Source organism: Myxine glutinosa, chromosome 1, assembly GCF_964187855.1.
Source record: "Myxine glutinosa chromosome 1, kmMyxGlut1.1, whole genome shotgun sequence".
Lineage (NCBI taxonomy): Eukaryota > Metazoa > Chordata > Myxini > Myxiniformes > Myxinidae > Myxine > Myxine glutinosa.
The window spans coordinates 307,190,323-307,214,678 of record NC_136261.1 but is presented as its reverse complement, the minus strand read 5'-3'; the positions used below and the strand labels follow the sequence as shown (position 1 = coordinate 307,214,678).

Here is a 24,356-nt window from a genome sequence, read left to right as displayed (position 1 = left end):
AATCTTTATTTCAAATTGAATTATATACTCGAACACTGTAGAACACAAAGTGCCTTTTTGGCACCTTCACAGCATTCCATTCAACAGTCCGTGGACAAAATATTTGCCGCTCGCAGACTTGTTTCTCAAGACTGTGGGAAAAGGTGTTTCATGAACTCTCTAGTTTCATTAGGTGTTCGATCACAGATCAATTATAAAAGGTGGTGATGTTAGTTTTTCAACATGGTCGTTATTTGAACAGGTAGTTGGTATATACAACTGTTCTTGACAAAACAAAGGTCGAATCGTTACAGAAAGGAGTCCAGTTGATGCTTTGGGTCCAACTGCTGCTGTCGGTGCATGTGGTGCTGTGTGAGTTTGGTGCTGTAGGTGCAGTTGCAAATTCATTTTGGCAGATTTGGATTGTTGGTACATTTGTAGTGGCTTATACATGAAACGACCTAGAGGTTCATTTGGTGCACCATGACCTGCAGGAGTTCATGCATACGGAAATGGACAACCGGCCTCAAACCATTCTGACGGTCCCTGAAGCAGAATGCATCGTGCAGTCAATTCAACGCTTTCCTTTAAAAGATATTGGCAGTCCAAGGTGAGATCACTTCCTGAGGTTGAAGCAATTGCTTTGGGGTTAAATAAGTGCTTATTTTCCAACATAGTTAAATTTATTGATGGAAACACAATCATTACCATTTTATTTTTTTGCAGGTGGATGAGACAGCATGAATACATTGAGAAGCTCAACATACAAGCTGTCATTAATGCCTCAGTTAAAGAAGAGGAGTTTGTGAAAGAATTACTCGTGTCGTACAATGGAGTGAGTGCGGTGATTTATAAATGCTTTCGAGTCAGGGTTCGTTAAAACCAGCACTACAGGATGGTGCAGAGTTAGCATAATTGCCTTTCAGCTGTCTAGTCTGGGTTAGATTCCTGAGCTGATGGTAGAAACTGTTGGATTGGTGTTCCACAGACAGGGCATTGCATCACAAAGTGTGCCATCCCTTGGATGGGTGTTAAGCTGGTCGTCCCATCTGTTAGGATGAGTCGGTAGATGTTAGATCCCCTCGTATCTTTTACGAAGAGTAAGGCAATTTATTGGCGGTACTATGAAAAAATTACATTTTCCTGCCAAATGCCCCTTCAGTCAAACATCAGTCCTGAACAGGCTGGTTCATACACTACCGGTCAAAAGTTTTAGAACACCTCAATTTTTCCAGTTTTTATTGAAACTTATGCAGTTTAATGTCCAGTGAATAACTTGAAATGGTACAACGGTAAGCAGTAAACTGCTCAAGCTTTAAAAAAAAATGTAGGTTAGCAAAAACGGGAAAAGAATGCAAATTGCACAGTTATATTGTAAAAAAAAGGCCTTCTTCAGGGAAGTAATGGGTTAACAACTTACAGCTGTTCTGCAGCAATGTAAGTAAATTAAGCCTTGAAAGTTGATGCAAACAATTCCTACAGGTGTCCCAACCTCTGCTGATTACTTGATTACAAACCCCCTCTCTGTATCACAGCAGTATTGAAACAGACTGTTATTACACCCTCTGAAGCATTATTTGGACAATATTGCACTGCAGGAAGTAGTACATTGGAAACTGGAGGAAACTGACAGGAAGAGGTCTGGCAGACCCAAAGCCACAACAGAATCAGAAGACAAGTTTCTGAGAGTCAACAGCTTGCATGATAGGTGGCTCACAGGACAACAGCTTCAAGCACAGCTTAACACTGGTCGAAGTAAGCAAGTCTCAGTTTCAACTGTGAAGAGAAGACTTCGAGCTGCAGGTTTGACAGGTCGAGTGGCAGTAAGAAAGCAATTGCTAAGACAGCAAAATAAGAAAAAGAGGCTTGCCTGGGCCATGAAGCATCGCCAGTGGACTAATGAAGACTGGAAGAAGGTCTTACGGACCGATGAATCAAAATTTGAAATCTTTGGTTCATCACGCAGGGTTTTTGTACGCCGTCGAGTAGGCGAAAGGATGGTTCCTCAGTGTGTGACACCAACTGTCAAACATGGAGGAGGAAGTGCGATGGTCTGGGGCTCTTTTGCTGGATCCAGAGTTGACGACTTGCACAGAGTGACTGGCACCCTGAACCAAAAGGGCCACCACAGCATTTTGCAGCGCCATGCAATACCCTCTGGTATACGCCGAGTTGGTCAGGGGTTCATCCTACAGCAAGATAATGACCCTAAACACACCTCCATGCTATGTCAAAACTACAGTCGAGGAAAAGAACAAGACGGTAGGCTTCAAATCATGGAATGGCCAGCACATTCTCCAGACTTAAACCCCATCGAACTGGTTTGGGATGAATTGGACAGAAGGGTGAAAGAAAAGCAATCTACAAGTGCAACACATTTGTGGGAACTTCTGCAACAGTGTTGGGAAGAACTTCCCGAACAATATTTGATTTTCATTGTAGAAAGAATGCCACGAGTGTGTTCGCGGTTATATCTGCAAAAGGTGGCTACTTTTCTGAGTCAAAAATTTAAATTAAATTTTGTTAAACAAAATGATTCTATGATTTCTTTTTTTATCTCCAATTGTTTATTTGTTCTGTGCTTAATTTCAGAGTACATTGAGATATTAAACTGCGTAAATTTCAATAAAAACTGGAAAAATTGAGGTGTTCTAAAACTTCTGACCGGTAGTGTATATATAACAGTTCTTACTCTGGTATAAGTCTACTAGAAATTCAAATTGTAGGCGTTCTTTATCAAAACCTGGCAACCACCTTTTCTAAATTATTTGACCTGCATAATTCAATGAGCCCAGTTGGCAAACTCTCTGACCTCCAGAATGGCAGATTTTGAGATCATATAAGGCTAAGAGATCTTTCTTTTGGGCTAAGAGAAAGACCATAGACCCCATGTAGTCAGCAAGGTTTAATTTCTATACTCTGATTTAATTATTTCAACACAATTTTTCCAAAGATTATTCATACCAAGATAGGATGTGCATACAAATACATTCTGGAACGATGTTGAATCTAACTTATTCCTGTTCCTTTCATGTCGCCATTGGTCCACAGCTTCCGATCCTTGTCCACGATCTGCTCAGCACAGAACTCTGGAAGCACAAAATATTTCCCATCCTCTGCCGATTGCAGGACTTTCGGCCAAAAGCCAATTTTCCTCTTTACATTGTGGTAAAACATGCATCAATATGGCATTTTTATTTGCCTTTATCATAATAATTGGAAGTCGTGCTGCAGCCATTAAGGGTTTGTGAATAATGGACATTCAGTTGTGGTAGAATTCTTAGATGGCTTAATAATCGTCGTTTTGAAATGTTGGATGAAACGAGCAATCGCATATACATTTATGATTCAGAAAAAAAAAAAATGTAAGGTGTTTTATGAATTTTAATGGGTCAAACTACATGTATTTATGATGCTTTATTAGCCTCACTTGTTACCGAAGGAACAGTAGAGGCTATTGCAATCGGTATATGTCAGTGAGTGTGTTAATAACCACCTTTAGAGGCCATTTTTCCCCGCAAAGCGGGGGTTGGCCTTTTTCGGGAACCGTGGTTGTTGTTGTTTTTCGGTCCCCTTTTTGAAGCAATGTTTTACGGCCGGATGCCCTTCCTGACGCCAACCCTTTTTGCCGCCTTTAACGACAAACAGGGAATTACCAGTGAACTGGTACTCAATTAGCCGACCTCGGTAAGGTATAGTTACAGGCTGAGTCAACCCCCCTGGCGTTAATTCAGCGATCGATCGACCGGGATTCGAACCCAGAATCGTAGGATCTTAAGCCGGCACCCTAGCCGCTAGCCCAACACCAGGGTACCAGCTGACCAGCTGACCAGCTGTGTTAGTTTGTGTATATTGCAAGCAGCTCCACCAAGACCTTTAGATCCCATTTTAAAAAAACTCGATGGATAACGGAGACCAGCTGTTTTATTTATTTATTTATTTATTCCGTTTTCAGCCTGGGGCTGCTGGGTTGCACCATTCCTGGGAGAGTGGCCATACCGCTGATGCAGCGCCCCCTGAATGTTAGGGCTGGAATTTAAATTTGTTCAGGGTGTTTACAAGAGCTCGCTTACATGATTCATGATTTCCGCAAAGGGCACCGTGGAATCTATAACGTCCACCAACTAATGCCTCCCGATGAGACAACAGTTTACCATCCATCCTAGGGATGACACATGCATTGATGAACTACCCTGCCTGTAAAACACCAGGATGACAGTTTCTAGCTGGGTCACGATCCAAACCCAGGCTAGACAGCTTAGAGGCGGGTGTGCGTACCTATTGGCCATCCTGCCGGTGACCCACTGATGAGCCAGGAGGTAGGAAAGTCGGTCAACCACTTACAAGTCAAGAACGTTCTTAGTTTAGGTATACAACCATGTTGAGGTTTGCGATTAAAAGAAAGTTAAGTTAAGGTGTTGTAGAATTAGTATAATTTACAACATCCTTTAAATATTAATGTAATGCTGTAAGAATAGCCATCACTGCTTAATAAATTATTATGATTAATGTGATGAAGATCGATTGATGGAAAAAAAAAATGATGTGTTTGTATGTGTACCCGTGGAAGAGGGAAGAAAGGGAGGGAGAAAGAGAGAAAGATGGAGCCCATGCTTTGTTAAATGCTCATTCTTGTTCTTTATGACATTTGGTTCAATCAATGCATCTATTTTATTTAATTACGTGCTGCAAGAAACCTCATTACATATTCCCTCATCCATGTTTTATTTTGTAGATTATGCATGAAGGAACTATCGTGAATATGCTGCACACCACCCTCTTCCATAAGGTATTCTTTGCTATTTCCATCATCAAATTAAAATTGCAGTCATGCTATTCGATCATTTTCACATTTTATTACGAGCATAAGGTCATTTGCTACACCAAACAACAACAACATGCATTTTAAGGCCATTTTCCCTGCTGGAGCGGGGGTTAGCCTTGCGGGCCCCATGACAATCTTCTCCATTTTGCCCTATTTTCTGCATCTCTCCTTGTTTACCCCCTTGCCCGCATTTCTTCTTCCACCATCTTTAGCCAAGTCTTTCTCGGTCTTCCCCGTCCTCTACTTCCTTCTACATTCATTTACATCACTCTTCTCAACCAGTCACTTTCATCCTTCCTCAACACATGACCAAACCATCTCAAACTGTTTCTCTTCACAGCATCAATCACAGGCTCTGTTCCCATCATCTTTCACAATTCATCATTTGTCTTCGTCTCTCTCAACGATACTTCGCACATCCACCGAACCATTCGCATTTCCACCCTTTCCAGCCTTCGTTGCTGCTCTTCGTTCAAACATTACATTACCGTTGCAAAAAAAGGAAAATTAGAGACTATCTATTTATCATTTGTGAATAGATGGAGAGGAGTTGGGAGGAGGGGGGGGGGTGGGTTGACTTGCATACACGGTGCCAAGGGGGACGAGGAGGGTTTGGGGGTCGATTGCATATGTACACATCACAAAACTTGTCAAATTATAATCAACATTTTTATTCTGATATTTCCCCTCTCTCCCCATCTTGTCTCCCGCTCCCTTTATTTCGTCTTATGTGTGCGTTTGTTTTTTTGTTATTAATGTTAGCTCTTACAGGAGCCTCGATCTTGTATGCAAAAAAAAACAAAAACAAAAAAAACGAGGGGTGCCATTCAAAAGGTTAAAGGTCGTTAATTTTGGATGCAAACTGATTTGTGACTTCAATAGTCTATTTTATTTTTGTGTTCTCAAATGAAACCTCATCATGAAACCTCATCATCAATCAGATGCATGATGAAGACATGAGGAGAAATGAGTGCATTTTTCCTGAACTAGGTGTGCCCACCCGTTGATGGATTTATCAATAGACAGCATGTTGTATTTCACAAACACATTGCCTGTCTGTATCTGTGAATCTCAAGGAGGATGTAAAATCAACTTAACCACGCAAAAAAATGGATATCTTACAACGCATAGTTGTGGTTGCTGCTGCTGCCATTGTGGTTGTGGTTGGTGTTACCCCACAAACGTGAAGCAAAAAGTAGTGTTAAGCCATTGGTTCATGTCCTTCCGCCCCTCTATTTGTGTGTCTACAAACATCAATTTATGATCGAGGCACAACTTATTTAAATTGAATGCTATATTTTGAATACGAATCGGACCATTAATCAGAAAACAAACCTGTCGTTTTACCATACTTTGTCTCTGAATTCGTCCCAATCAAACATGCACAGATAGGGGGGAGATAATTATTTTTACTCTCTTTGCCTGACTGGCAGTCAAATAAAATTGACGATCATTCCAAACAGGGAGCTTACCGTTTTTAAGGACGTCATAATGGACAAAAACAACACGCATGAATAACTAATGTAACGTGTTTGATCGAGTGGTGAAATAGACATTGCATCAATGGCAGTAAAACGATGGTAAATCCCAGAATTTTACAATCTTTTTTATGCCTCCGTTGACGAAGTCGCCAGAGGCATTATGTTTTCAGGTTGTCCATCCAGCTGTCCGTCCGTCCGTGATAGGTTTTCGTTTCCGCGATAACTTGAGAACGGCTGTTAGTCCGGCAGCTAAGCTAAATATAGCATAACAATTGTGCATTTTGTGAGGAAAGCACCAAATTTGGCACACTAGTAGACTATCATATTATGAAAAGATCTGGATATTGGGCCATCTCAGATTCAGGGATTTGATTTTTGCAAGATTTGCAGATTTTGCAGATTTGCAAGCTGAGATTGCAACGCCAGGGACGGCCGACTCCTTCCTGCGAGCTGCCCACGTCACCCGCACAAGAAGAGCTCATCAAATCACTGCAGCGGCACTGCACATCCTGCAACACCGTGCGTATGAACGCCACTGTATGACATATGCTGATGATGCAGAAGACCTGCCTGAGTTCGAAGACTGGTGTCACCAGAGAGAAGACATTCCAAACTTTCAGTACTGGGCAACTGTGCTGGAACTAGAGATGTTGGTACTGGTCTACGTGCGTTCTCTGCGGCAGGCTTCATTCACGATGTACCTTGATGCCCTGACGGAACTGGTCCCATGGTTCCATGCCTTCGACCACACACACTATGCCAGGTGGGTCCCTGTTCACCTGAGGGACATGGTTGCACTCCCAATGAAGCACCCAGATGTAGCCAGAGAATTCAGGGCTGGCAACTTCACTGTACAGAAGACGAAGAAGGTGTTCTCTTCGATCCCAATCGACCAGGCGCATGAACAGAATAACGCCTGCATCAAAGGAGATGGTGGAGCAGTCGGCCTCACTGACAACCCAAGTGCCCTGCGGCGTTGGATGATTGCCGGGCCAGAAGTTGCCAGGGCCATAGAAGAGTTCCAAGATGGCCATCAACACTGGGGGAGGCGAGAGGACACACGTCATCACGACCAGACACCAAGTGTGCAGACCTCTTTCGCCAAGGATGTCCGCGCCCTCGTCAGCGTCATAGAAGAGCTTGGCAACACCTTTGAGGAAGAGAGCATGGATCTGGTTGTCCTTGACACAAAGGAAATTGCAGGTCCTGCTGCAGTTGAGACTGTCAGGAATGTGAAGAAGATTGGCCAAGAGCAGTTCCAGGCTTTCACCAGAGAATGCCTGGTGGAAAGGACCAAGCCAATTTATGATGCAATTCGTCGGAACAAGCTGAAGGTGTCATTTTGGAAAATGGCTGCCACAGCCATCAGGGGCTGAATTTGAGATGGACCAATATCCAAATCTGTTCATAATAGGATAGTCTACTGGTGTGCCAAATTTGGTGCTTTCCTCACAAAATGCACAATTGTTATGATACGTTGCCCCACTATGAAGGGACCTTAGTCAAACTTGGTGCAGGTATTTATGATGCAAAGATTAACTGATTCAAATTTGGGGCCAAGAGGTCAAAGGTCAAAGTCTGTTATAGGTCTATAACTTGAGAATGGCTAAAGTGATCTAATTCAAACTTGGTACAGGTATGTATAATGATGTAAAGGTTAACCGATTAGAATTTGGAGTCAGGAGGTCAAAGGTCAAAGGTCAAAGTCTGTAATAGGTCTATAACTTGAGAAAGGCTGAAGGGATCTAATTCAAACTTGGTACAGGTATGTATAATGATGCAAAGATTAACTGATTCGATTTTGGGGTCATGAGGGCAAAGGTTAGAGGTCATATCAGGTAAAAATGTGATAAATTGAGAACAGCTGTATGGATTTAAACTTTTAAAGCAAACTTGGTATAAGTATGATAATGATGTAATAATATGGGCGGAGGCATATCAGTCGACGTTCTAGTTTAATTTAAATTGAATGACTGTTTATATATTAACATTGTATAACACAAATCACCTTCTTGTCACTTCCAATAACCTCCAGTTTAGCAGTACTTGGATCTGTTATGTAAGGCGGTGTAAAAGGGTGGTGTATAAGACTGCTTCAATAGCACTAAAGGTCCGGAATTTTTTTATGATCTTTAAAATAGTTATTTTATTTACATTGACGCATATACTTGAACACTGCATGGGGTAGCTATTGAGTTCTATGAACCCTGAGTTGTTTTTGTGTGCTCCTTCTGTGCACTTTTATACATTTTATATTGCTTCATGAAGTATTACTATACTGGCAGGGGTACCCAGGGTTGCTCGGGGAAAAACTGAGAAAGGGTCTGGAGAATCGCCGGGGTTGGGGGCAAGGTAGCTGGCAAAGCAGGGTGCAGGAGCGTTTATTTAAAACGGTGGGTTGAGGTGATGCCTATTTGTGTTTGTTTAAAATGGTGAGTTGAGGTGATGGCGGTGGGTAAAGGAGTCCTAAGGGCCTTCAAGGGTCTCTGGGGTCTTTGTGGTCTTAAAGGGTCTTCAAGATCTTCAAGTTCTTATGAGTCTTTGGGATCCTCAATGGTCTTTGGGGTATTACAGTTGTTAAGGGTCTTCAACATCCTAAAGGGTCTTGAGGGTCTTTTGGGTCTGAAGGGTCTTCAAAGCCTTAAGGGTCTTGAAGACCTTAAGGGCCTTCAAGGGTCTTTGGGATATTTGGGCTCTTAATGGTCCTTGGGGTTTTAAAAGGTGTTAAGAGAGTTTTTGGGGCCTTCAGGGTCTTAAGGAGTCTAATCTCCCAAGCATGTAAAAAGTGTTCTCTCAAGCTTGTAAAAAGCATGTAAAACACGAAAAAGAGCATTCAGATATTGCAAACCCTCGCCAGGATGTATTATCAGTGGTTTTTAAGGCTTTTGTGTTAAAACAAATATGGCGGCCGAACCACGTGACCGAAGACGTCATCATTACTTTTTTCTAAACTAATTTATGCCTAGATTAAGCTCAATAAATTTAATCTTGATCGGATGAAGTTTTGTACCTGTCGAATTATGACGTCATAATGGAGGCACCTATGACATCATCATTAACATATTTTATTCCCCATGGTGAGTTCTTTACAATGAGCCATGTCTCAATTTTTTCTATTCAGCACTTTCGGAGATATAGAGGTGCAATTTTTTCGGTTTTTCCAAGATGGCGGCCGAACCACATGACCGATGACGTCATAATTATGATAAAAAAATTATACAGGTGGAGTTGCACCTATGGTGAAAATTTCCTGTCAATCGGACCAATGGTTGCAGAGAAAATCATATTTATTCTGTGCAGACAAACAGACAAACAAGAAGACGTCATGCGGAGCACGATACTTGCAAAATCCGCCCCCCTCACCTCCCAAAAGTTTTCCATTGACACAGCAAATTGGCCATTTCATGAAGATTAAAATTTACAATATTGATCAAAGCTCGGGTCAAGAGGATGAAAAGTGACGATTTTTCAGTTGAAAAATGATGATTTTAGAAGTCTGACCTTGAGTTGACCTTTGACCTTTTGACCTCAAAAAATAGTTGGTTTCCCAATTCAGTGAGGCAATATGCAAATGCTGTTATATTTTCAAATCAATCGGAAGAAAATTGACAGTTTTTCAGATGAAAAGTGATGATTTTTTTAATTTGACCTTGAATTGACCTTTGGACCTCAAAAATAGTTCATTTCCTAATTTAGTGACAATATACAAATGCTATTCAATTTTCAAGTTAATCGGATTTAAAATGGCGATTTTAGAAATTTGACCTCTAAATCAATGGGCTTCTCAATTGGGACGACCTATACAACTTGGTGAAGTTTCGTGACGATCGGTTTAGAATTGTGACCTGTAGGCCGGTGACAAACAGACCAACAAACAGACAGACAAACAGACAGACAGAACCACAAACGCAACCGACCAATTTACTTGACAAATCTTCGATGTTCAGTTGCATTAGAAAAATTGGTCAGTTGCGTTTGTGGTTCTGTCTGTCTGTTTGTCTGTCTGTTTGTTGGTCTGTTTGTTGGTCTGTTTGTCACCGGCCTACAGGTCACAATTCTAAACCGATCGTCACGAAACTTCACCAAGTTGTGTAGGTCGTCCAATTAAGCCCATTGATTTAGAGGTCAAATTTCTAAAATACTGCCATGGACTCAAATGCAATACCCTTTCCTCTGTCGAGGGTAAACAGTGTATTCGGGGTCTTTGAAGGCTGAGGTTGTGGATGAAAATTCACTTAGGACAATCCCCTGATTTGACTTGGTCCATATGCCAAATTTGGTGGTCGTCAGCCCAGTGGTCTTTGAAAAAACGTGAACAGACATCCGATGAAGTTTATTTATTAGATAATTTAACATGCTTCTTCTTTGTCCTTCTAATGGGTTACTGCTGTCATAGAATAATACATGTTACCATTGGAACCACTGCATAAACCTACCATTCCCACATGTTCTTGTTCAATCACAGAAAGATGAGTTTTTGAAACGCATTCTTTTTTTTCTTTTTCTTTTTCTTTTTTTTTTTTAACACTGAATCGAGGCTCGTGAAAGAGCTAACATTTACTTCACAAACAAATCAACCAGACAAACAAAATATATAAAAAGAGGGAGCGGAAGACAAGATGGGGAGAGAAGGGGAAGCACACAAACACAACATTTGAGAGCAGGGAGATGTGTGGAAGGGAGAGGGCTTGGGGGGAGGAGGCGTGGGAAGGGGAGGGGGGGGGGGGGGGGAGAAAGAAGTATAAAACACAAGGACACCAAGGACTTCCAGGACAGAAGTTGGTTATTTCAAAAAAGTGGAATTGGGGTGAAATTAGCGGGGGTAGAAAAGATCAAGGTTTTGGATGGGGGAAGATAAGAGATGGTGGTGAACAGCTGTTTTAAAGACCTGGAGGGTGGAGTGGGATTGAAGAGAGTGAGGGAGTTTGTTCCAGAGGCGGGAGAAAAGAGGAGTGAAGGTGAGCAGAGAGTCTTGATTTTGGCAGTTTAACCATAAGAGGGTTGCAGGCAGATCTTGTGCGACCTGTAGGAATATTTGCGGGACAGAGCCCAGAGAGAGCTGGGGGGGCAAGGCCAGAGAGGAGTCGGCAGAAGACGGAAAGACCACCAACCTGCCTGCGGTGAGTGAGTGAGAGGCCCTTGGAGTTAGCTTCATCGCGCGAGATTCCAATGATTCTGAATGCATTCTTTCTTAGCATTGAACGGACACAAATTTTGGTTCCAAGTACATAGATTATTAGCTTTCCAAACAAGTGAATCGACCATCAGCTTTCCAATGGTACCATTTTTATTTTTCTATGACAGCAGGAACCCTTTAGAATGAAACGTGACACACAGACAGATGTCTCTCCTTTTAGTAATAGATTCTGTGGACTTATGGAGACATTTCACAAATCAACACAGGAAATGGCATTTGAACCTGGCATCATATGAGCTAATTGCTCAGATAGGAACACCTGCATATTTCACAAAGCCTATTTGTTAAGTGTTTGCAATGGTCACATCAAGTGGTTGAAGGAATATTGGGGATATTCTTCATTGGAGGACAATTGCAGGATGTATGCGTTGCGGCTGAGGATGTCATGATGGATGTGGTAGAATACTGCCATGGAAAGCTCACAAGGCTGATCGCAGGACAGCAGCTCAAAGAAGCACAGACACCATCAACCTCTGCCAGAACCTCTGAAAATGCACTAATGGAGGTTGGGTCTTGACTTCCACTGCCTTATTGATTAATTTTGTGACATTGAATACTGTATATTAATTGATAAACCCCAAAAAGGATCATTTTACCAGAGACAATGAAAATAATGATTAACAACTTTCACAAAAATACCTATAGAACTCCATGTAAAGAATGCTTTGTAAAGTTTAATTCAGATTTTAAAAAATTGTTTGCTCAACTTGAATGTCCTAGATGCAGTGCCTTCAGAAAGTATTCAAACCCATTGACTTTTTCACATTTTGTTGTTGCAGCCTGAATTTAAAATGGATTAAATTGAGATTTTTTTTGTTACTGATCTACACATAATACCCCATAATATCAAAATGTATTTTTAAAATTTTTTTTAGAAATGTTGACATAATAATTTAAAATGAAAAGTTTAAATGTCTTCAGTCAATGAGTATTCAACCCCTTTGCTATGTTACTCCAAATTGAGCTCAGGTGCATCCAATTTCCTTTGATCATCCTTGAGATGTCTCGACAACTTGATTGGAGTCCACCTGTGGCCATTTCAATTGATTGGAGATGATTTAGAAAGAAATGCACCTTTCTATACAAGATCCCACAGTTGACAGTGCATGTCACAGCAGAAACTCCACGATGAAGTCCAAGGGTGTCCGTCGAACTCCAAGGAAGAATTGTGAGTCGGCATAGATCTGGGAAAGGAGATTTTTAAAATTCTAGAGTGTTGAAAGTTCCCAAGAGTACAGTGAGCTCCATCATTGGAAAATGGAAAGAATATGGAACTACGCAGACTCTTCCAAGAAGGACCTTCATCAGGGAGGTGACCAATAACCCAATGACCATTCTGACAGAACTACAGAGTTCCTTGGCTGAGATGGGAGAACCTGCCGGAAGGACAACAGTCTCTGTAGCACTTCACAAATCTAGGCTTTATGGGAGAGTGGCCAGACAGAAGCCACTCCTGAGAAAAAGGCACATGACAGCACGCCTGGTGTTTGCAAAAAGGCACGGGAAAGACAGAGCATGAGGCAAAAGATTCTTAGTCTGATGAGATTAAAATGGAACTATTTGGCCAGAATGCAAAATTCTACGTTTGGCATAAACCGAGCACAACCCATCACCCATTTAGCATCATTCCTACCTTGAAGCATGGCGGTGGCAGCATCATGCTATGGGGATGCTTTTCAGCAGCAGAGAGACTTGAAGACTGCTGTTCACTGATGCTTCCCATCCAACTTGCCAGAGTTTGAGCACATCTGCAAGGAGGAATGGGAGAAACTTCCCAAATCCAGATGTGCAAAGCTGATACAGACATACCCACGAAGACTCAAAGCTGTAATCGCTGCCAATGGTGCTTCTACGAAGTATTGACTCAGGGGATGAATACTTATGTAAATTAGAGATTTCTGCATTTCATTTTTAATTATTTTGTAAACAATTTCGAAAATAAATCCACTTTGTCATTATTGAGAATTATGTGAAGATCAGTGACAACAAATCTCAGTGAAATCCATTTTTAATTCAGGCTCTAACACAACAAATTGTGAAAAAAGTCAAGGGATGTGAATACTTTCTGAATGCACTGTAGGTGTACCCCTGGGTTTACCCATTCTGTATGGATGAGTGTACCCAGGAGTACGTCTGTCTAAGGTTAAAACGATTATAAATGCTACTTTGTAGCATAGAAATGTTTCAACAATATTTAACAATAGTTTGCCCTGTTATTTGTGAAGATGCATGTATTCTCGACAGCTGTAAAATGTTTTTTTCTTCCCTTATTGAAAGAACAAAGTATTTAAACACTGAATCTTCTTGCTTTGGGGTCTCGTAGGAGTTGAGGAAACAAAGTGATGAGATAGACTTCTCCATTGCCATGGGAACGATCTCCGTCATTCACTGCATTACTAACCACCTGGACAGGTAATGAAGGTTGGGAGTCAACAACTAGACACTCACTGATAGAGGATAGCATTTGTGATTGCAGTCACGATATAATGACAACCATTAATATTTTGTATAATTAAATCGGAGAACTGAGTGTAGTTGGAAAACATCACCTTCAAATGATGCAAACATCTCAAAGTGATGAAAACCCCAGGAACACAACCAACTCCTGATTTTATCTGAGAATACAGTCCAAACTTTTGACTACACAGTGGCCTTCAACAGGGACTGAGTAGGACACTTGCCCATATACCCCTGAAAGAGAAACAGGACTCTTTCCACCCTGCTCCTTACTTCCCTTCCCCTAACAACATTTCCATATGCATGCGTGTGCAGTCTGCCATTATCTGTGAGCACTCGACTTCTGAATACTCACAACACACCAATCATACTGGTGCAGCTTCTGGAGCAACGCCCTTGGAGCAGAGTTCTTAAATCTGGTGAGAAATTCATTTATTTTCAAAAGCACGTCATTTTTACTGGTTTGGTTATACACAATCTATAGCTAAAGTTAATAGTATGCCTTATACAGTGCCAACCTTACCAATAAAAACTCCAACTTCTCGTTTCCTAGGAGTCATGGAAGACTACATTGAAGGGAGCTGGAAAACAGTTCCGCGCTCTGACTGTCAGAAAGTCAATAAGATTGCTGGCCAGGTCTGGCTATCACTCATAAATCTCCTACTGCCAGCTGACTTGCAAAATAAATATGACTTCAATGGGTACAACAAGCAACAACTTCTGAAGGTGCTTCACATTGGGAGAAAGGGTGGGGTAAGGATAGTAGAAAAATAAAATTTGACAACAAAGAAGAAGTTACACGAGTACTGCAAGAGTATAAATATAAATGAAATGCCGGATATTTTTGGAGTGAATGTATTATTACATGGTAAGGGAATGGAATCCATAGCTAGACTGTTGTAAGAGTAGCATGGTCTGTGCATTTTGAGTAGGTTAGATTGCCATGTATCAGGTACCTGTCAGAGTAAGTCGTCTTGTTACATGTTTACGCTGAAGAGGCAGTGGATGTAATTTATAGACAATATAGCAAGGAGAAGATTGTATGCGTAAAAACCTCTTGTTAGCAGGCGGGACCAGGTGAGAACTTGCAGCTTCAAAAAGGTGCAAACAGAGCACTTTGTGCATAAAAGGGACTGATCTCGAACTGTTCAACCTGTGTGTGCAAGCCATGTCGGAGAGATTCGCTGTTGAGCCAGAAAATGGGATGGACTTTTTTCATGCAGCCACCCCATGGGAAGGGCTGAAGGGTGGAACCTTCCATAAGTAGTGGGCAGCCAATGACAGGACCCACCATAAGCGAAGTCGGTGCCAGGCTAGGCAGACCAGATCAGGACCCGCCGTGGAGAAGCTCCAAGGAAAAGTTCAGAGAGTTCACGAGGGCTGGGTCTGCACATTCATGTAATCAGAGTGCAAGTGGGCCCTTTTACACAAAAAGAACATTGTTCTCCATTTTCTCTCGCTCTTCGTCTCTTGCTCTGCTTTGTCAATGCTCAGGGAAGACTTCTGTCCTCGATTTGACTCGGGGAAGATCTCTACTTGTATCCACAATTCCTATCCCAAGCTGCACCATTGCCCTGCACACCACTCAGCATCGCACCACAGGGAAGTCCTCGCCTGCTTATCCCATTGTTTCGTAATTGTGTGGGCTGTGGCTCCGAGCAGGGCTAGGATTGTTATTTATTACCTTCACCACCAAAGATGGATTGAGGTTATGTTTTTGCCCCTGTCTGTCTGTCTGTCTGTCTGTGAACAGGATATCTCAAACAGTTGTGGACAGATTCAGCTGAAATTTGGTGGTGATGTGTATATGATAAGGATGAAATGATTAGATTTTGGTGAAGATTCGAATCTGGATCTGGATACAATAATTTTAAAATTTTTAAGTGATTCTTCACCATTGTGATATGGGACCAAAAACGATATACAGAATAGCATGATATTTCAAAAAGTTGTGTACGACTTGTGACAAAACTTGGTGGTTGAGTTGGTTAGGTGACAAGAACAAGCCGATTCGATTTTGGTTCAGGTCCGAATCCAGATCCGGCCTATCAATGGGATACAAAACATAAACTGTTCAGCCTGGCGGAGGTATGTGCCCTACCGAGTGCCGTTCTAGTTTATGTTGTGATAAGATCAATGTTCATGTGGATGTGGCCTTTAGAAGATGAAATTGTTGATCTCTGATTGATGTTTAGATTTCAAAGCTGAGGTTGTATCAATTGTTGGCGTGGAGCTACAAGGAGTGCTGCTGAGAGAACGATATTTTTGGTAAATGTGAGATATTGCTGACGACCATATTAACCGATGCCGTGAAAGCCTGTTGCACGTGATAAAGCAACATACGGTTGTCGATGGGGAAACACAGGTTTTTACAGGTGAAGGCCAACTCTTTGTAGCGTTTGTCCTTGGGCAAATGCTGGTTGAATTGCGAACCGACGACGACATAGCTGAAAGGGGATAGTCATATTTTTGGAAACAGCTTCGAGATGATGTAACTACACAACAAAGGATTCGTCAAAATAAACTTGACAAATGGAAGGCACAATGTACGGATGAAATAGATTTTTTTTTCATTGGAATATTAAATAAAGGTCAGTGCTCAGGCAGCTTTCTCTACTATAAGAGAGATGTTTGTGTGTGTGTGTGTGTGTGTGTGTGTGTGTGTGTGTGTGTGTGTGTGTGTGTGTGTGTACATGTATGAGTGTTTGCACATATATGTGTGTCGTTGGTTGTTATCTCCATAATTTTGGGTCTCGGTATTTGATCTTTTTCTTGATTTCCGTGTTGTTTTGGCCAAAATGGCTGGGTACTGATATCTCATCATCAATGCTGTCTTTTCCTTTTTGTTCCTGAGCATTATATCCTTGTTTTCAATGATGGTTTTTTTTTTGTTCATGTTTCCACGAGTTTTGTGGAACTGGGTTATTGAAATTTCTTCAGATGTGCCAGTGGATTACTTTACATACCTTGTTGTGCCTTTGGGTATACAGCTGCTCCGACATGAGTTTTTCACATCTTGATAGGAGGTGACTCGTGCTTTCTGTTTCTACCTAGTAGAACCTACACTTGTCTGATGGACTCAGTCTGCCATCTTCTTGAAGTCATTGGTGTAGTGTCCTTGGTCTTGGGCATTAATAATGATTCGTTCTCCATCTCAGTTGAGCTGACCTCTTCTTAGCCATTCCAGTGATCCTTCTTTGTCTATCCCCAATCTGTCCAACTCTTTTTATATTTCCCTGCTCTTTTGTCATTCTCCCAGTTGTCACTATATATCTGCTGGTATTTCATCTTGTATTTTTCTTTGGTCTTTTTTGCAATCATTGGGCCTGTATTTGGTGCTGTTTTGGTTTTGTGCATGACATCTTCTAATTGCACTTGTTTTTGGAAGTTTTTTGCAAGATGAGCAAGATACCTTTTCTGGTTTGTTGTGTTCATGCTTGCACACAAATTGTATTCAGTAGTCTGTTGAGCTTTTCCTGTACTCTGCTAATCCTACAATCGTCGCTCCATGCACTTGATTGAGTTCCATCTGGCGGCCACCTCCTTCTTTCCTCGGCAGGTACATTCTTGGGATGCACTGATTTTTGTAGAACATTTTGTGGATAGTGAAGAGTTTCCTAGTTTTGATATCTAGTTTTTTATTTCTGCTTGTGGCCAGTTCACTATTCCACAGCTGTACTGGAGCACTGGTACTGCTGGTTGGTTTATGGCTTTGGTTTTGTTCCTTGGGGTGAAATATGTTTTCAGGATCAGCCTTGTTTTTTTGTGTTTGATTCCTGGAATCACATATGCTACCTCTCTGCCAAATTTCGTCTGAATCCGTCCACAACGTTTTGAGATATATTGTTCACAAACAAACGGACAAACAAACAGACAGACAGACAGACAGGGGTGAAAACATAACCACCATCCCCCTTTTCTGGCAGAACTAATCAAAAAGAAACAGTGATTTTCGGAGTCAGACTCTCAAGCTTTACAAAAATGTAAATGTTTACAAATCTCCACAAAATCAGAACAAAATTACATATTTAACCTAACTATATGTGAAAGGTCATATTAAAGATCCCCAAGCCCATTCCTTTTTGTGTGTAGAGAAGTGTTTTTGGCACCCACAAAAAAAAGAAGAAAAAAAATTGATTTCTTCAAAATGCCAACAGTGGCATTAATATGCCAAAATGCAAATAACAGCACCGAACAACGCCAGGTACCCTTGCTATTAGTAAATAATTGCCTAAAATGTACAGACGTAACAAGATGGCATGGATCAGGATCAGCGTATTCATTTAAGAAAGAAGATAGAAAGGTAGATGCCTGATAAAAAATACAAGCAAAGTCATAAATATTTGTACATGCATTAAAAATAGTTGTGCAGCATTTACGTGATGGATTTACGTCAGGACTTTGCTGTTCCACATTGCTTGTGCGTCATGCGTCACAGGACTCGCTCAGCTCGCAGCAAGTGGGCGTATTTAATATTTTATATCAATTTCATTAAGAATTGAAAGTTTTTAACGTGATGTTGACCTTCCTCATGTGAAATTAATTTTGCACAGCAAATTTGGAGCAAACCCTCACGAGCAGTCCAAGCTCTCTGGCAAGATGGCATGGTGCAGCAGCTGTCCATCATTTTCGTATTACTGTATATATAATTTTCAACAGCAAAGTTCTCGTCTCTTAAGCTCTTGCAATTGTTATTTCATGCTAAATTAAAATGTCCATTAAACTAAAATCCGAGTAACTATACTTTTCTCAGAATGCAGGAAATGCCACCATTTAACATTACATTTTCTTAATATAAATACGTTTTAAAGATTATAGTTTATAATTTGATTTATATATAGAGATAAAAATGTGCCCGCCAAAATTAATATCTTGAGATAATGAGCTGCAAGATCATGTGATGAAAAACGTCATCCCCGCACATACGTTCTGGTGTGTCAACTACAGAAAATACGATTTGAGATGTTGTTTACATTGAGTGCTATGAATGCATTTATAACTGAATTGCAGAAGAAGTGGAAGTTCATCCAATGTGACCGTTGATAATTGAGACATTTCTGATGAAGATGTAGTTGTGGAGACAGGTTCTATGTCTGGGTGGCACACTCTGGAATTTCAGCACAATGGCAGGAATTTCCTTACTTGCTGAGATGAATTAGATCTGACAATCGTGTTGCAATGCTTTGGTCTACAATATCTCAACATGTAAAATGACAATGTATCCATTATGAATTGTTACAATACTCATCTTGCAGCACACAAGCACTCATATTTGTGTAAATTATAAACGGGCTGGCAAGATGGCTTGGAGAAACGCACACTCACCTTTAAGCTGTCTAATCTGGGGTTGAATCTCGGCCCAGCTATAATCTGTCATCCTGGTGTTGCACAGGCAGGGTGATTCATCAATGGGTGTGCCTTATCTTACTATAATTCACCAAATGTCCGTCTGTCCGTTCGAAGGTACCGCAAAAACGGCTGAACCGATCACAACGATATTTTGGGTGGGTATTCCTGGGTCCCCTGGGAGTAAAATAGGCTATATTGTTTTTCCAGTTTTTCCAAACACGATGGAATAATATTTACCGATATGAACAGTGATGTGGCTTTTATTGAAATTCTACAAATACTGTTTAGATTTTGATGAGAATCATGAACCTGCCACGAATGCGGAAGTGGACAGATTACGGCAATGCACGGGTTTGATAATATCCAAATACAACCGTCATTCAATCGTAATGTTAAATCGTTAAACGTTAATCATGTTTATTGTTTTGTTAAAGTATCAATTGATGATTGGAATTGAGTGAATACAATTACGATTTTGAATTCGTCATTGTATTCACCCAACCGTACAGAACTTCACATCAGGATTTAAATATTTGTTTATGTCACGAATGTTGTTAAAAGTTTATTTTTTATATTAATGTTATTACCTTCGCAAAAGCGGAAGGTTATGTTTTGATCGCTGTGTATTTATTTGTATGTCTGTGTGTGTGTGTGTGTGTGTGTATGTTATTCGCATAACTCAAAAAGTATTCAACCGAATTGCATGAAATTTGGTGGGATGATTGGTTATTATACGGGACACATTTGATTAGATTTTGGGAGCAATCGGGTCAAAGGTCAAGGTCAAGGTCACGAAAAGGTCAAAATCGTATTTTTACCATAGCGCGGTCAATTTTTATCCAATTGGCATGCAACTAATGCCAAAATGTTCAGAATTCAATGCCCGATCTTGTTTGTCATAACTCGGTCAATTCTTATCCGATTTGCATGAAATCAGCACCAAACTGTTCACTGTTCTGTTCCCTACACTCCCATGCCAAGTACAGAACAGTAGCTGCGGCGAAGGTATGCGCTCTACCGAGTGCCCGTTCTAGTTTCATTTGTGATTGGAGTTATGCTGTTTGGAATGAAAAAAGAGATATCGAGTTCAAGTGAATGACGAAATGCCGTGACGGTTTCTACTTTCTAAATGTGAATTCGCGGATATGCAGATTCGCCATTGACTGGGTATGGAACACACGTACCTGTTTGTTTGCGAACGGATACGTTTTTCATGGAAGTCCTTCACAAACTTGCTGTCCATGTCTGACGTGCGACTGAAGGTGCTACAGGAATGTGGAATTTATTGGTTTCATGCTTTAGCATTCGCCATTTCTGTATTGTCTGCTTCTGGCATCCCACCCGTGCATAGCACAGGTACCTCACTAGTATGTTAAACTGAGAGTCCAAGGGCATCCACCAGCAACCCCCTTCTGGTGAAACTCCAAAAATCTAGAATCATTGCTAATCTCGACTCATTCATTCCTCTATTTTCTGCTTGTGGAACCAACTTCCACATTCTCTTCAATCTCATTCCTCCCTCCAAGTCTTCAAGGCAGCTGATCACCACCATCTCAGATCTTCCCCAATCCAAAACCATGATCTTTTCTACCTCCATTAACACCCTCACCTACCCCACCTCTTTCCAAATTTCCCGTTTTTCCTTCCTGGGAGTATGCTTCTGTATCCATCTTGTATACCATGTAATACTACCCTTGGCAGAGTCTCTGTGGCAGGTAATGCCACTGACTCGTTTGGTATATGCCACAGAATGAAAGAGTTGTGTGCTAGCACCCACTCTGTTTACCTTGTTCCTAACTGGAGTCCTTACCAGTTTGTCACAAAATCTCAATTCTGGAATTTATATCCGTATCAGAAGTACCGGAAAACTATTCAACCTCGCCAGACTGCGAGCCAACGCCAAAGTGCGAGTATAATGTGTAAGAGAACTTCTGTTTGCTGATGATTCAGCCCGAGTTGCTCATTCACCAAGGGATATCCAATAAATCACCACTCATTTTGCAGCTGCAGCAAAACAATTTGGACTCCTTAACACCAGCAAAACTGAACTTCTCTTTCAGTCAATCTATAGACATAACATGGACACTGATGTTCAACCCAAATTCCTTGTCAATGGAGAACACCTACACATCTCTACACATCTTAGATGTGTTAAAACCTACACATATCTTGGGAGTGCAGTAACACATGACAACTCGCCTGATGCAGAAGTTGCACACCGCATGCAGGCAGCATCAACAGCTTTCGGAAGCCTGACCAAAGGTCTCTGGTCCGAGCATAGGATCAGAATGACAATCAAGGTCTATCGTGCTTTGGTGATGACTGAACTTCTGTACTCAGTGGAAGCTATGAGTCTCTACAGGAGCCACATGAAGAAACTCGCAAGCTTGTAATTAAGACACCTGTGGCAGCTTGTGAGAATCAAATGGCAAGACAGAGTCCCCAATACCACAGTCCAAAGGAGAGCTGGGATACCCAGTGTTGAGGTAATAATTACCTCCGCCCAACTTAGGTGGACAGGTCACATCATTCGTATGCCAGAGCATCGGCTCCCAAAAAAAATATTTTATGGTCAGCTGAAAGAGGGCAAACAGGTACCTGGAGGACAAAGGCATTGTGAAAAGTCATGTGAAGAAAGGAAACATTAACATCGAGAACTTGGAAGAACTTGCCAGAGATAAATAAATCAAAAAACAGTAGACAACTGTTGTCTACCACTCAGTTGAGATGGTTGAGCAACAAAGAGAGGATGAATATCAACGCCGTCATCTCCAACGGCACAAAGTCGGCAATAAAATCCGAACGACAACCTGATTTTTTTCCCTCATTGCAACAGAGGATTTACATCCAATGCCGGTCTCACTTCCCATCGTCGCGCAGACAAGTGCTAACCCATCCGCCTCCATGGTCATCGTCGTTTGTGGTCATCGTCGTTTGTGGTCATCGTCGTTTGTGGTCATCGTCAAGGGTTATTTTACGTGTTGGATGTAACTCTCCAGGGTCTTTGCCATAATCACAACAATATCAACAAGCATTGCAGGAAGTGCTAAGAGGAAGTCTGTCACCACCTGTTCTTAAGGTGACTTCTGAGTCACTAACAAGCTGTTATAACTTATATTCACACTGTGGTTACAAGTGACAAAGTTGAGCTTCTATTTCCATCATTAATGATGTATAAACGATGTTGTGTGTGTGTCCTCTTAACACTGAGCTGTTTTGTTAGGCCTTATCAATGACATTAAAAGAGGAAAACAAATGATTCACTGAACCTCTTTGTCTTGAATTCATCACAGCTGCATGGCCACCTCACTGAGGTGCTGCTCGACCAGCTGCCAGTACTTCTGGAACTCCAGCGCTTTCTCACACAACTTGCTCTGCTGGACCCTCCTCCACCACGTTCTTATCTCCTGTTGGAACAGGTGAGACCCATCTCTTAAAACGATTGCTGTTGGACAATAATGATGACTTGGCAGAGATTAAAAGTCACAGCAAGAACATTTCTGCATGATGGAATGAAAATCGAGCAGAGCATGACTTTTGGAGGACTCAATGTTACACTCACCTTTTGGTGACGAATACTCAGTGGTGTACTGTAATTGTTATAGAGCGTCCACTCCGAGTCTTGGAGGTCTGCGGTTCAAACCCCGGCCGAGAAATGACCAAAGACTTTTAAAATGGTACGTGCTGCTCACTTGCTTGGCGTTAAGCATTTAAAATAATAAGAGCACGGACAATCTCCATAGGTTGGCATCTTAGGGGAGGAGGAAATTCCTCCTTAGGAAATGCCTCACTGAGTGCAGTGAGAAAGGTGGCACCATTGTTGTGGAGTCACTGGTACCCAGAGTGCCCCGGGAAGTGACGACACTCACACCATCCCCCTTTCCCCCATCTAAGTGGCTGGGTTTGTCTAATCCAACAGGTGTGTGTGTGTGTGGAGAGAGAGAGAGACAGAGACAGAGACAGAGACAGACAGAGAGAGAGAGAGAGAGAGAGAGAGAGAGAGAGAGAGAGAGACAGCTCCACTATGAATCTTACATCCTGTAAAAAAAATTAAAATACAGCAATGATATTATATATTCAGGTACCTGAGATCCGAGAATGCATCGTGAAGGAGAATGCAGGGAAGTGGAAAGCGATCGCGAAGTACCAGGTGAAGTGCTTTTTCAACCCAACAAATGAAGAGATTCAGGAGCAAGCACTGCGGTGAGTTTACCTCTTCTATTTCTCCCAAACTTTCAACATCTTTGCTTCCAAATCATATGATCAGGGTCATCTATTTGTGGGAAGCAAGAGAAGGGAAAAGTTTTGGAGATTGAAGTAAAATATGGGAATGGGTATCTCGTCATGATCAAGATGCTTTATCAAAGTAACTAAAATATATAAATTCCCAAAGGAGTTGTTAGAATTGAGTTAAAGTGGGATTTATACATTGTTTTTCCAAGGAGCACAGTTGATTTTTTGGAGAGACGTCAATGAAACATATTTTTGCTTTTATAAGTATTACTCGCACCGCACAACCTTCACTGCCATCAGCTTGTATTCAAAAGTACCCTTAAAGAGAGCTAGTTTAGCAATCTTTAGCAACAACAGAACAGGCCAAGGCTGTGTACTCATCAAAACTGTGGCTTTCAAAACTTTTCATTAACACAAATTACACAGACAGATCTCGAAATGGGTTTCACACAAGGCTGTCCATGTATTCAAGAGCTCATTTATTTTTACTATAGTTATTTAAGGTAATAGTACGTGTCATATTTAAACAAAGACTGTGACTGTACTACATTGAGCAGCAATCCTATTGTACACCGCTCCTTTCCTATGCCATCTCCAGGCGCTGCATATCGTCATTGCCGGGCACCGAAGGGGGCTCGGCAATGACGCACGCTGAAAGAGAGTACTCAGTTTTCACTCCTTTGTTCGTGTTCGTTCGTTCTTCGACCACGTGTTTCACCCCATCCGTTTTTTTTTTTTCCTCTCCTTCCTTTATAACTCAATCCTCTCCAGCCAAAAGACACCTTTCCAATTCTATTTTTCACCATACTCCTTCAACTTTCTCCTTCTTCCTTTG

The 24,356-nt window shown here is 41.4% G+C and overlaps 1 protein-coding gene and 1 long non-coding RNA gene across 2 annotated transcripts in view; one reads left to right on the top strand and one right to left on the bottom strand.

Moving 5' to 3' along the window:
* Positions 1–477: 477 nt before the first annotated feature.
* ZMYND10 (zinc finger MYND-type containing 10) overlaps positions 478–24,356 on the top strand; it is a 44,611-nt gene continuing 20,732 nt past the window's right edge. Inside the window, exons 1-10 of the mRNA XM_068135811.2 lie at positions 478–589; positions 706–814; positions 3,031–3,147; positions 4,715–4,768; positions 11,841–11,987; positions 13,806–13,894; positions 14,255–14,358; positions 14,493–14,665; positions 22,582–22,707; positions 23,370–23,491. Coding sequence (XP_067991912.2) covers positions 480–589; positions 706–814; positions 3,031–3,147; positions 4,715–4,768; positions 11,841–11,987; positions 13,806–13,894; positions 14,255–14,358; positions 14,493–14,665; positions 22,582–22,707; positions 23,370–23,491 — 1,151 coding nt within the window. The 5' untranslated portion in view covers positions 478–479. The remainder of the gene's footprint in view (positions 590–705; positions 815–3,030; positions 3,148–4,714; positions 4,769–11,840; positions 11,988–13,805; positions 13,895–14,254; positions 14,359–14,492; positions 14,666–22,581; positions 22,708–23,369; positions 23,492–24,356) is intronic.
* Positions 14,748–23,502, bottom strand: LOC137439758 (uncharacterized). The gene is made up of 3 exons (XR_013621405.1): positions 23,374–23,502; positions 22,558–22,695; positions 14,748–15,513 (listed from the first exon to the last, which is right to left on the bottom strand). It is a non-coding gene; the product is annotated as an uncharacterized LOC137439758 (long non-coding RNA).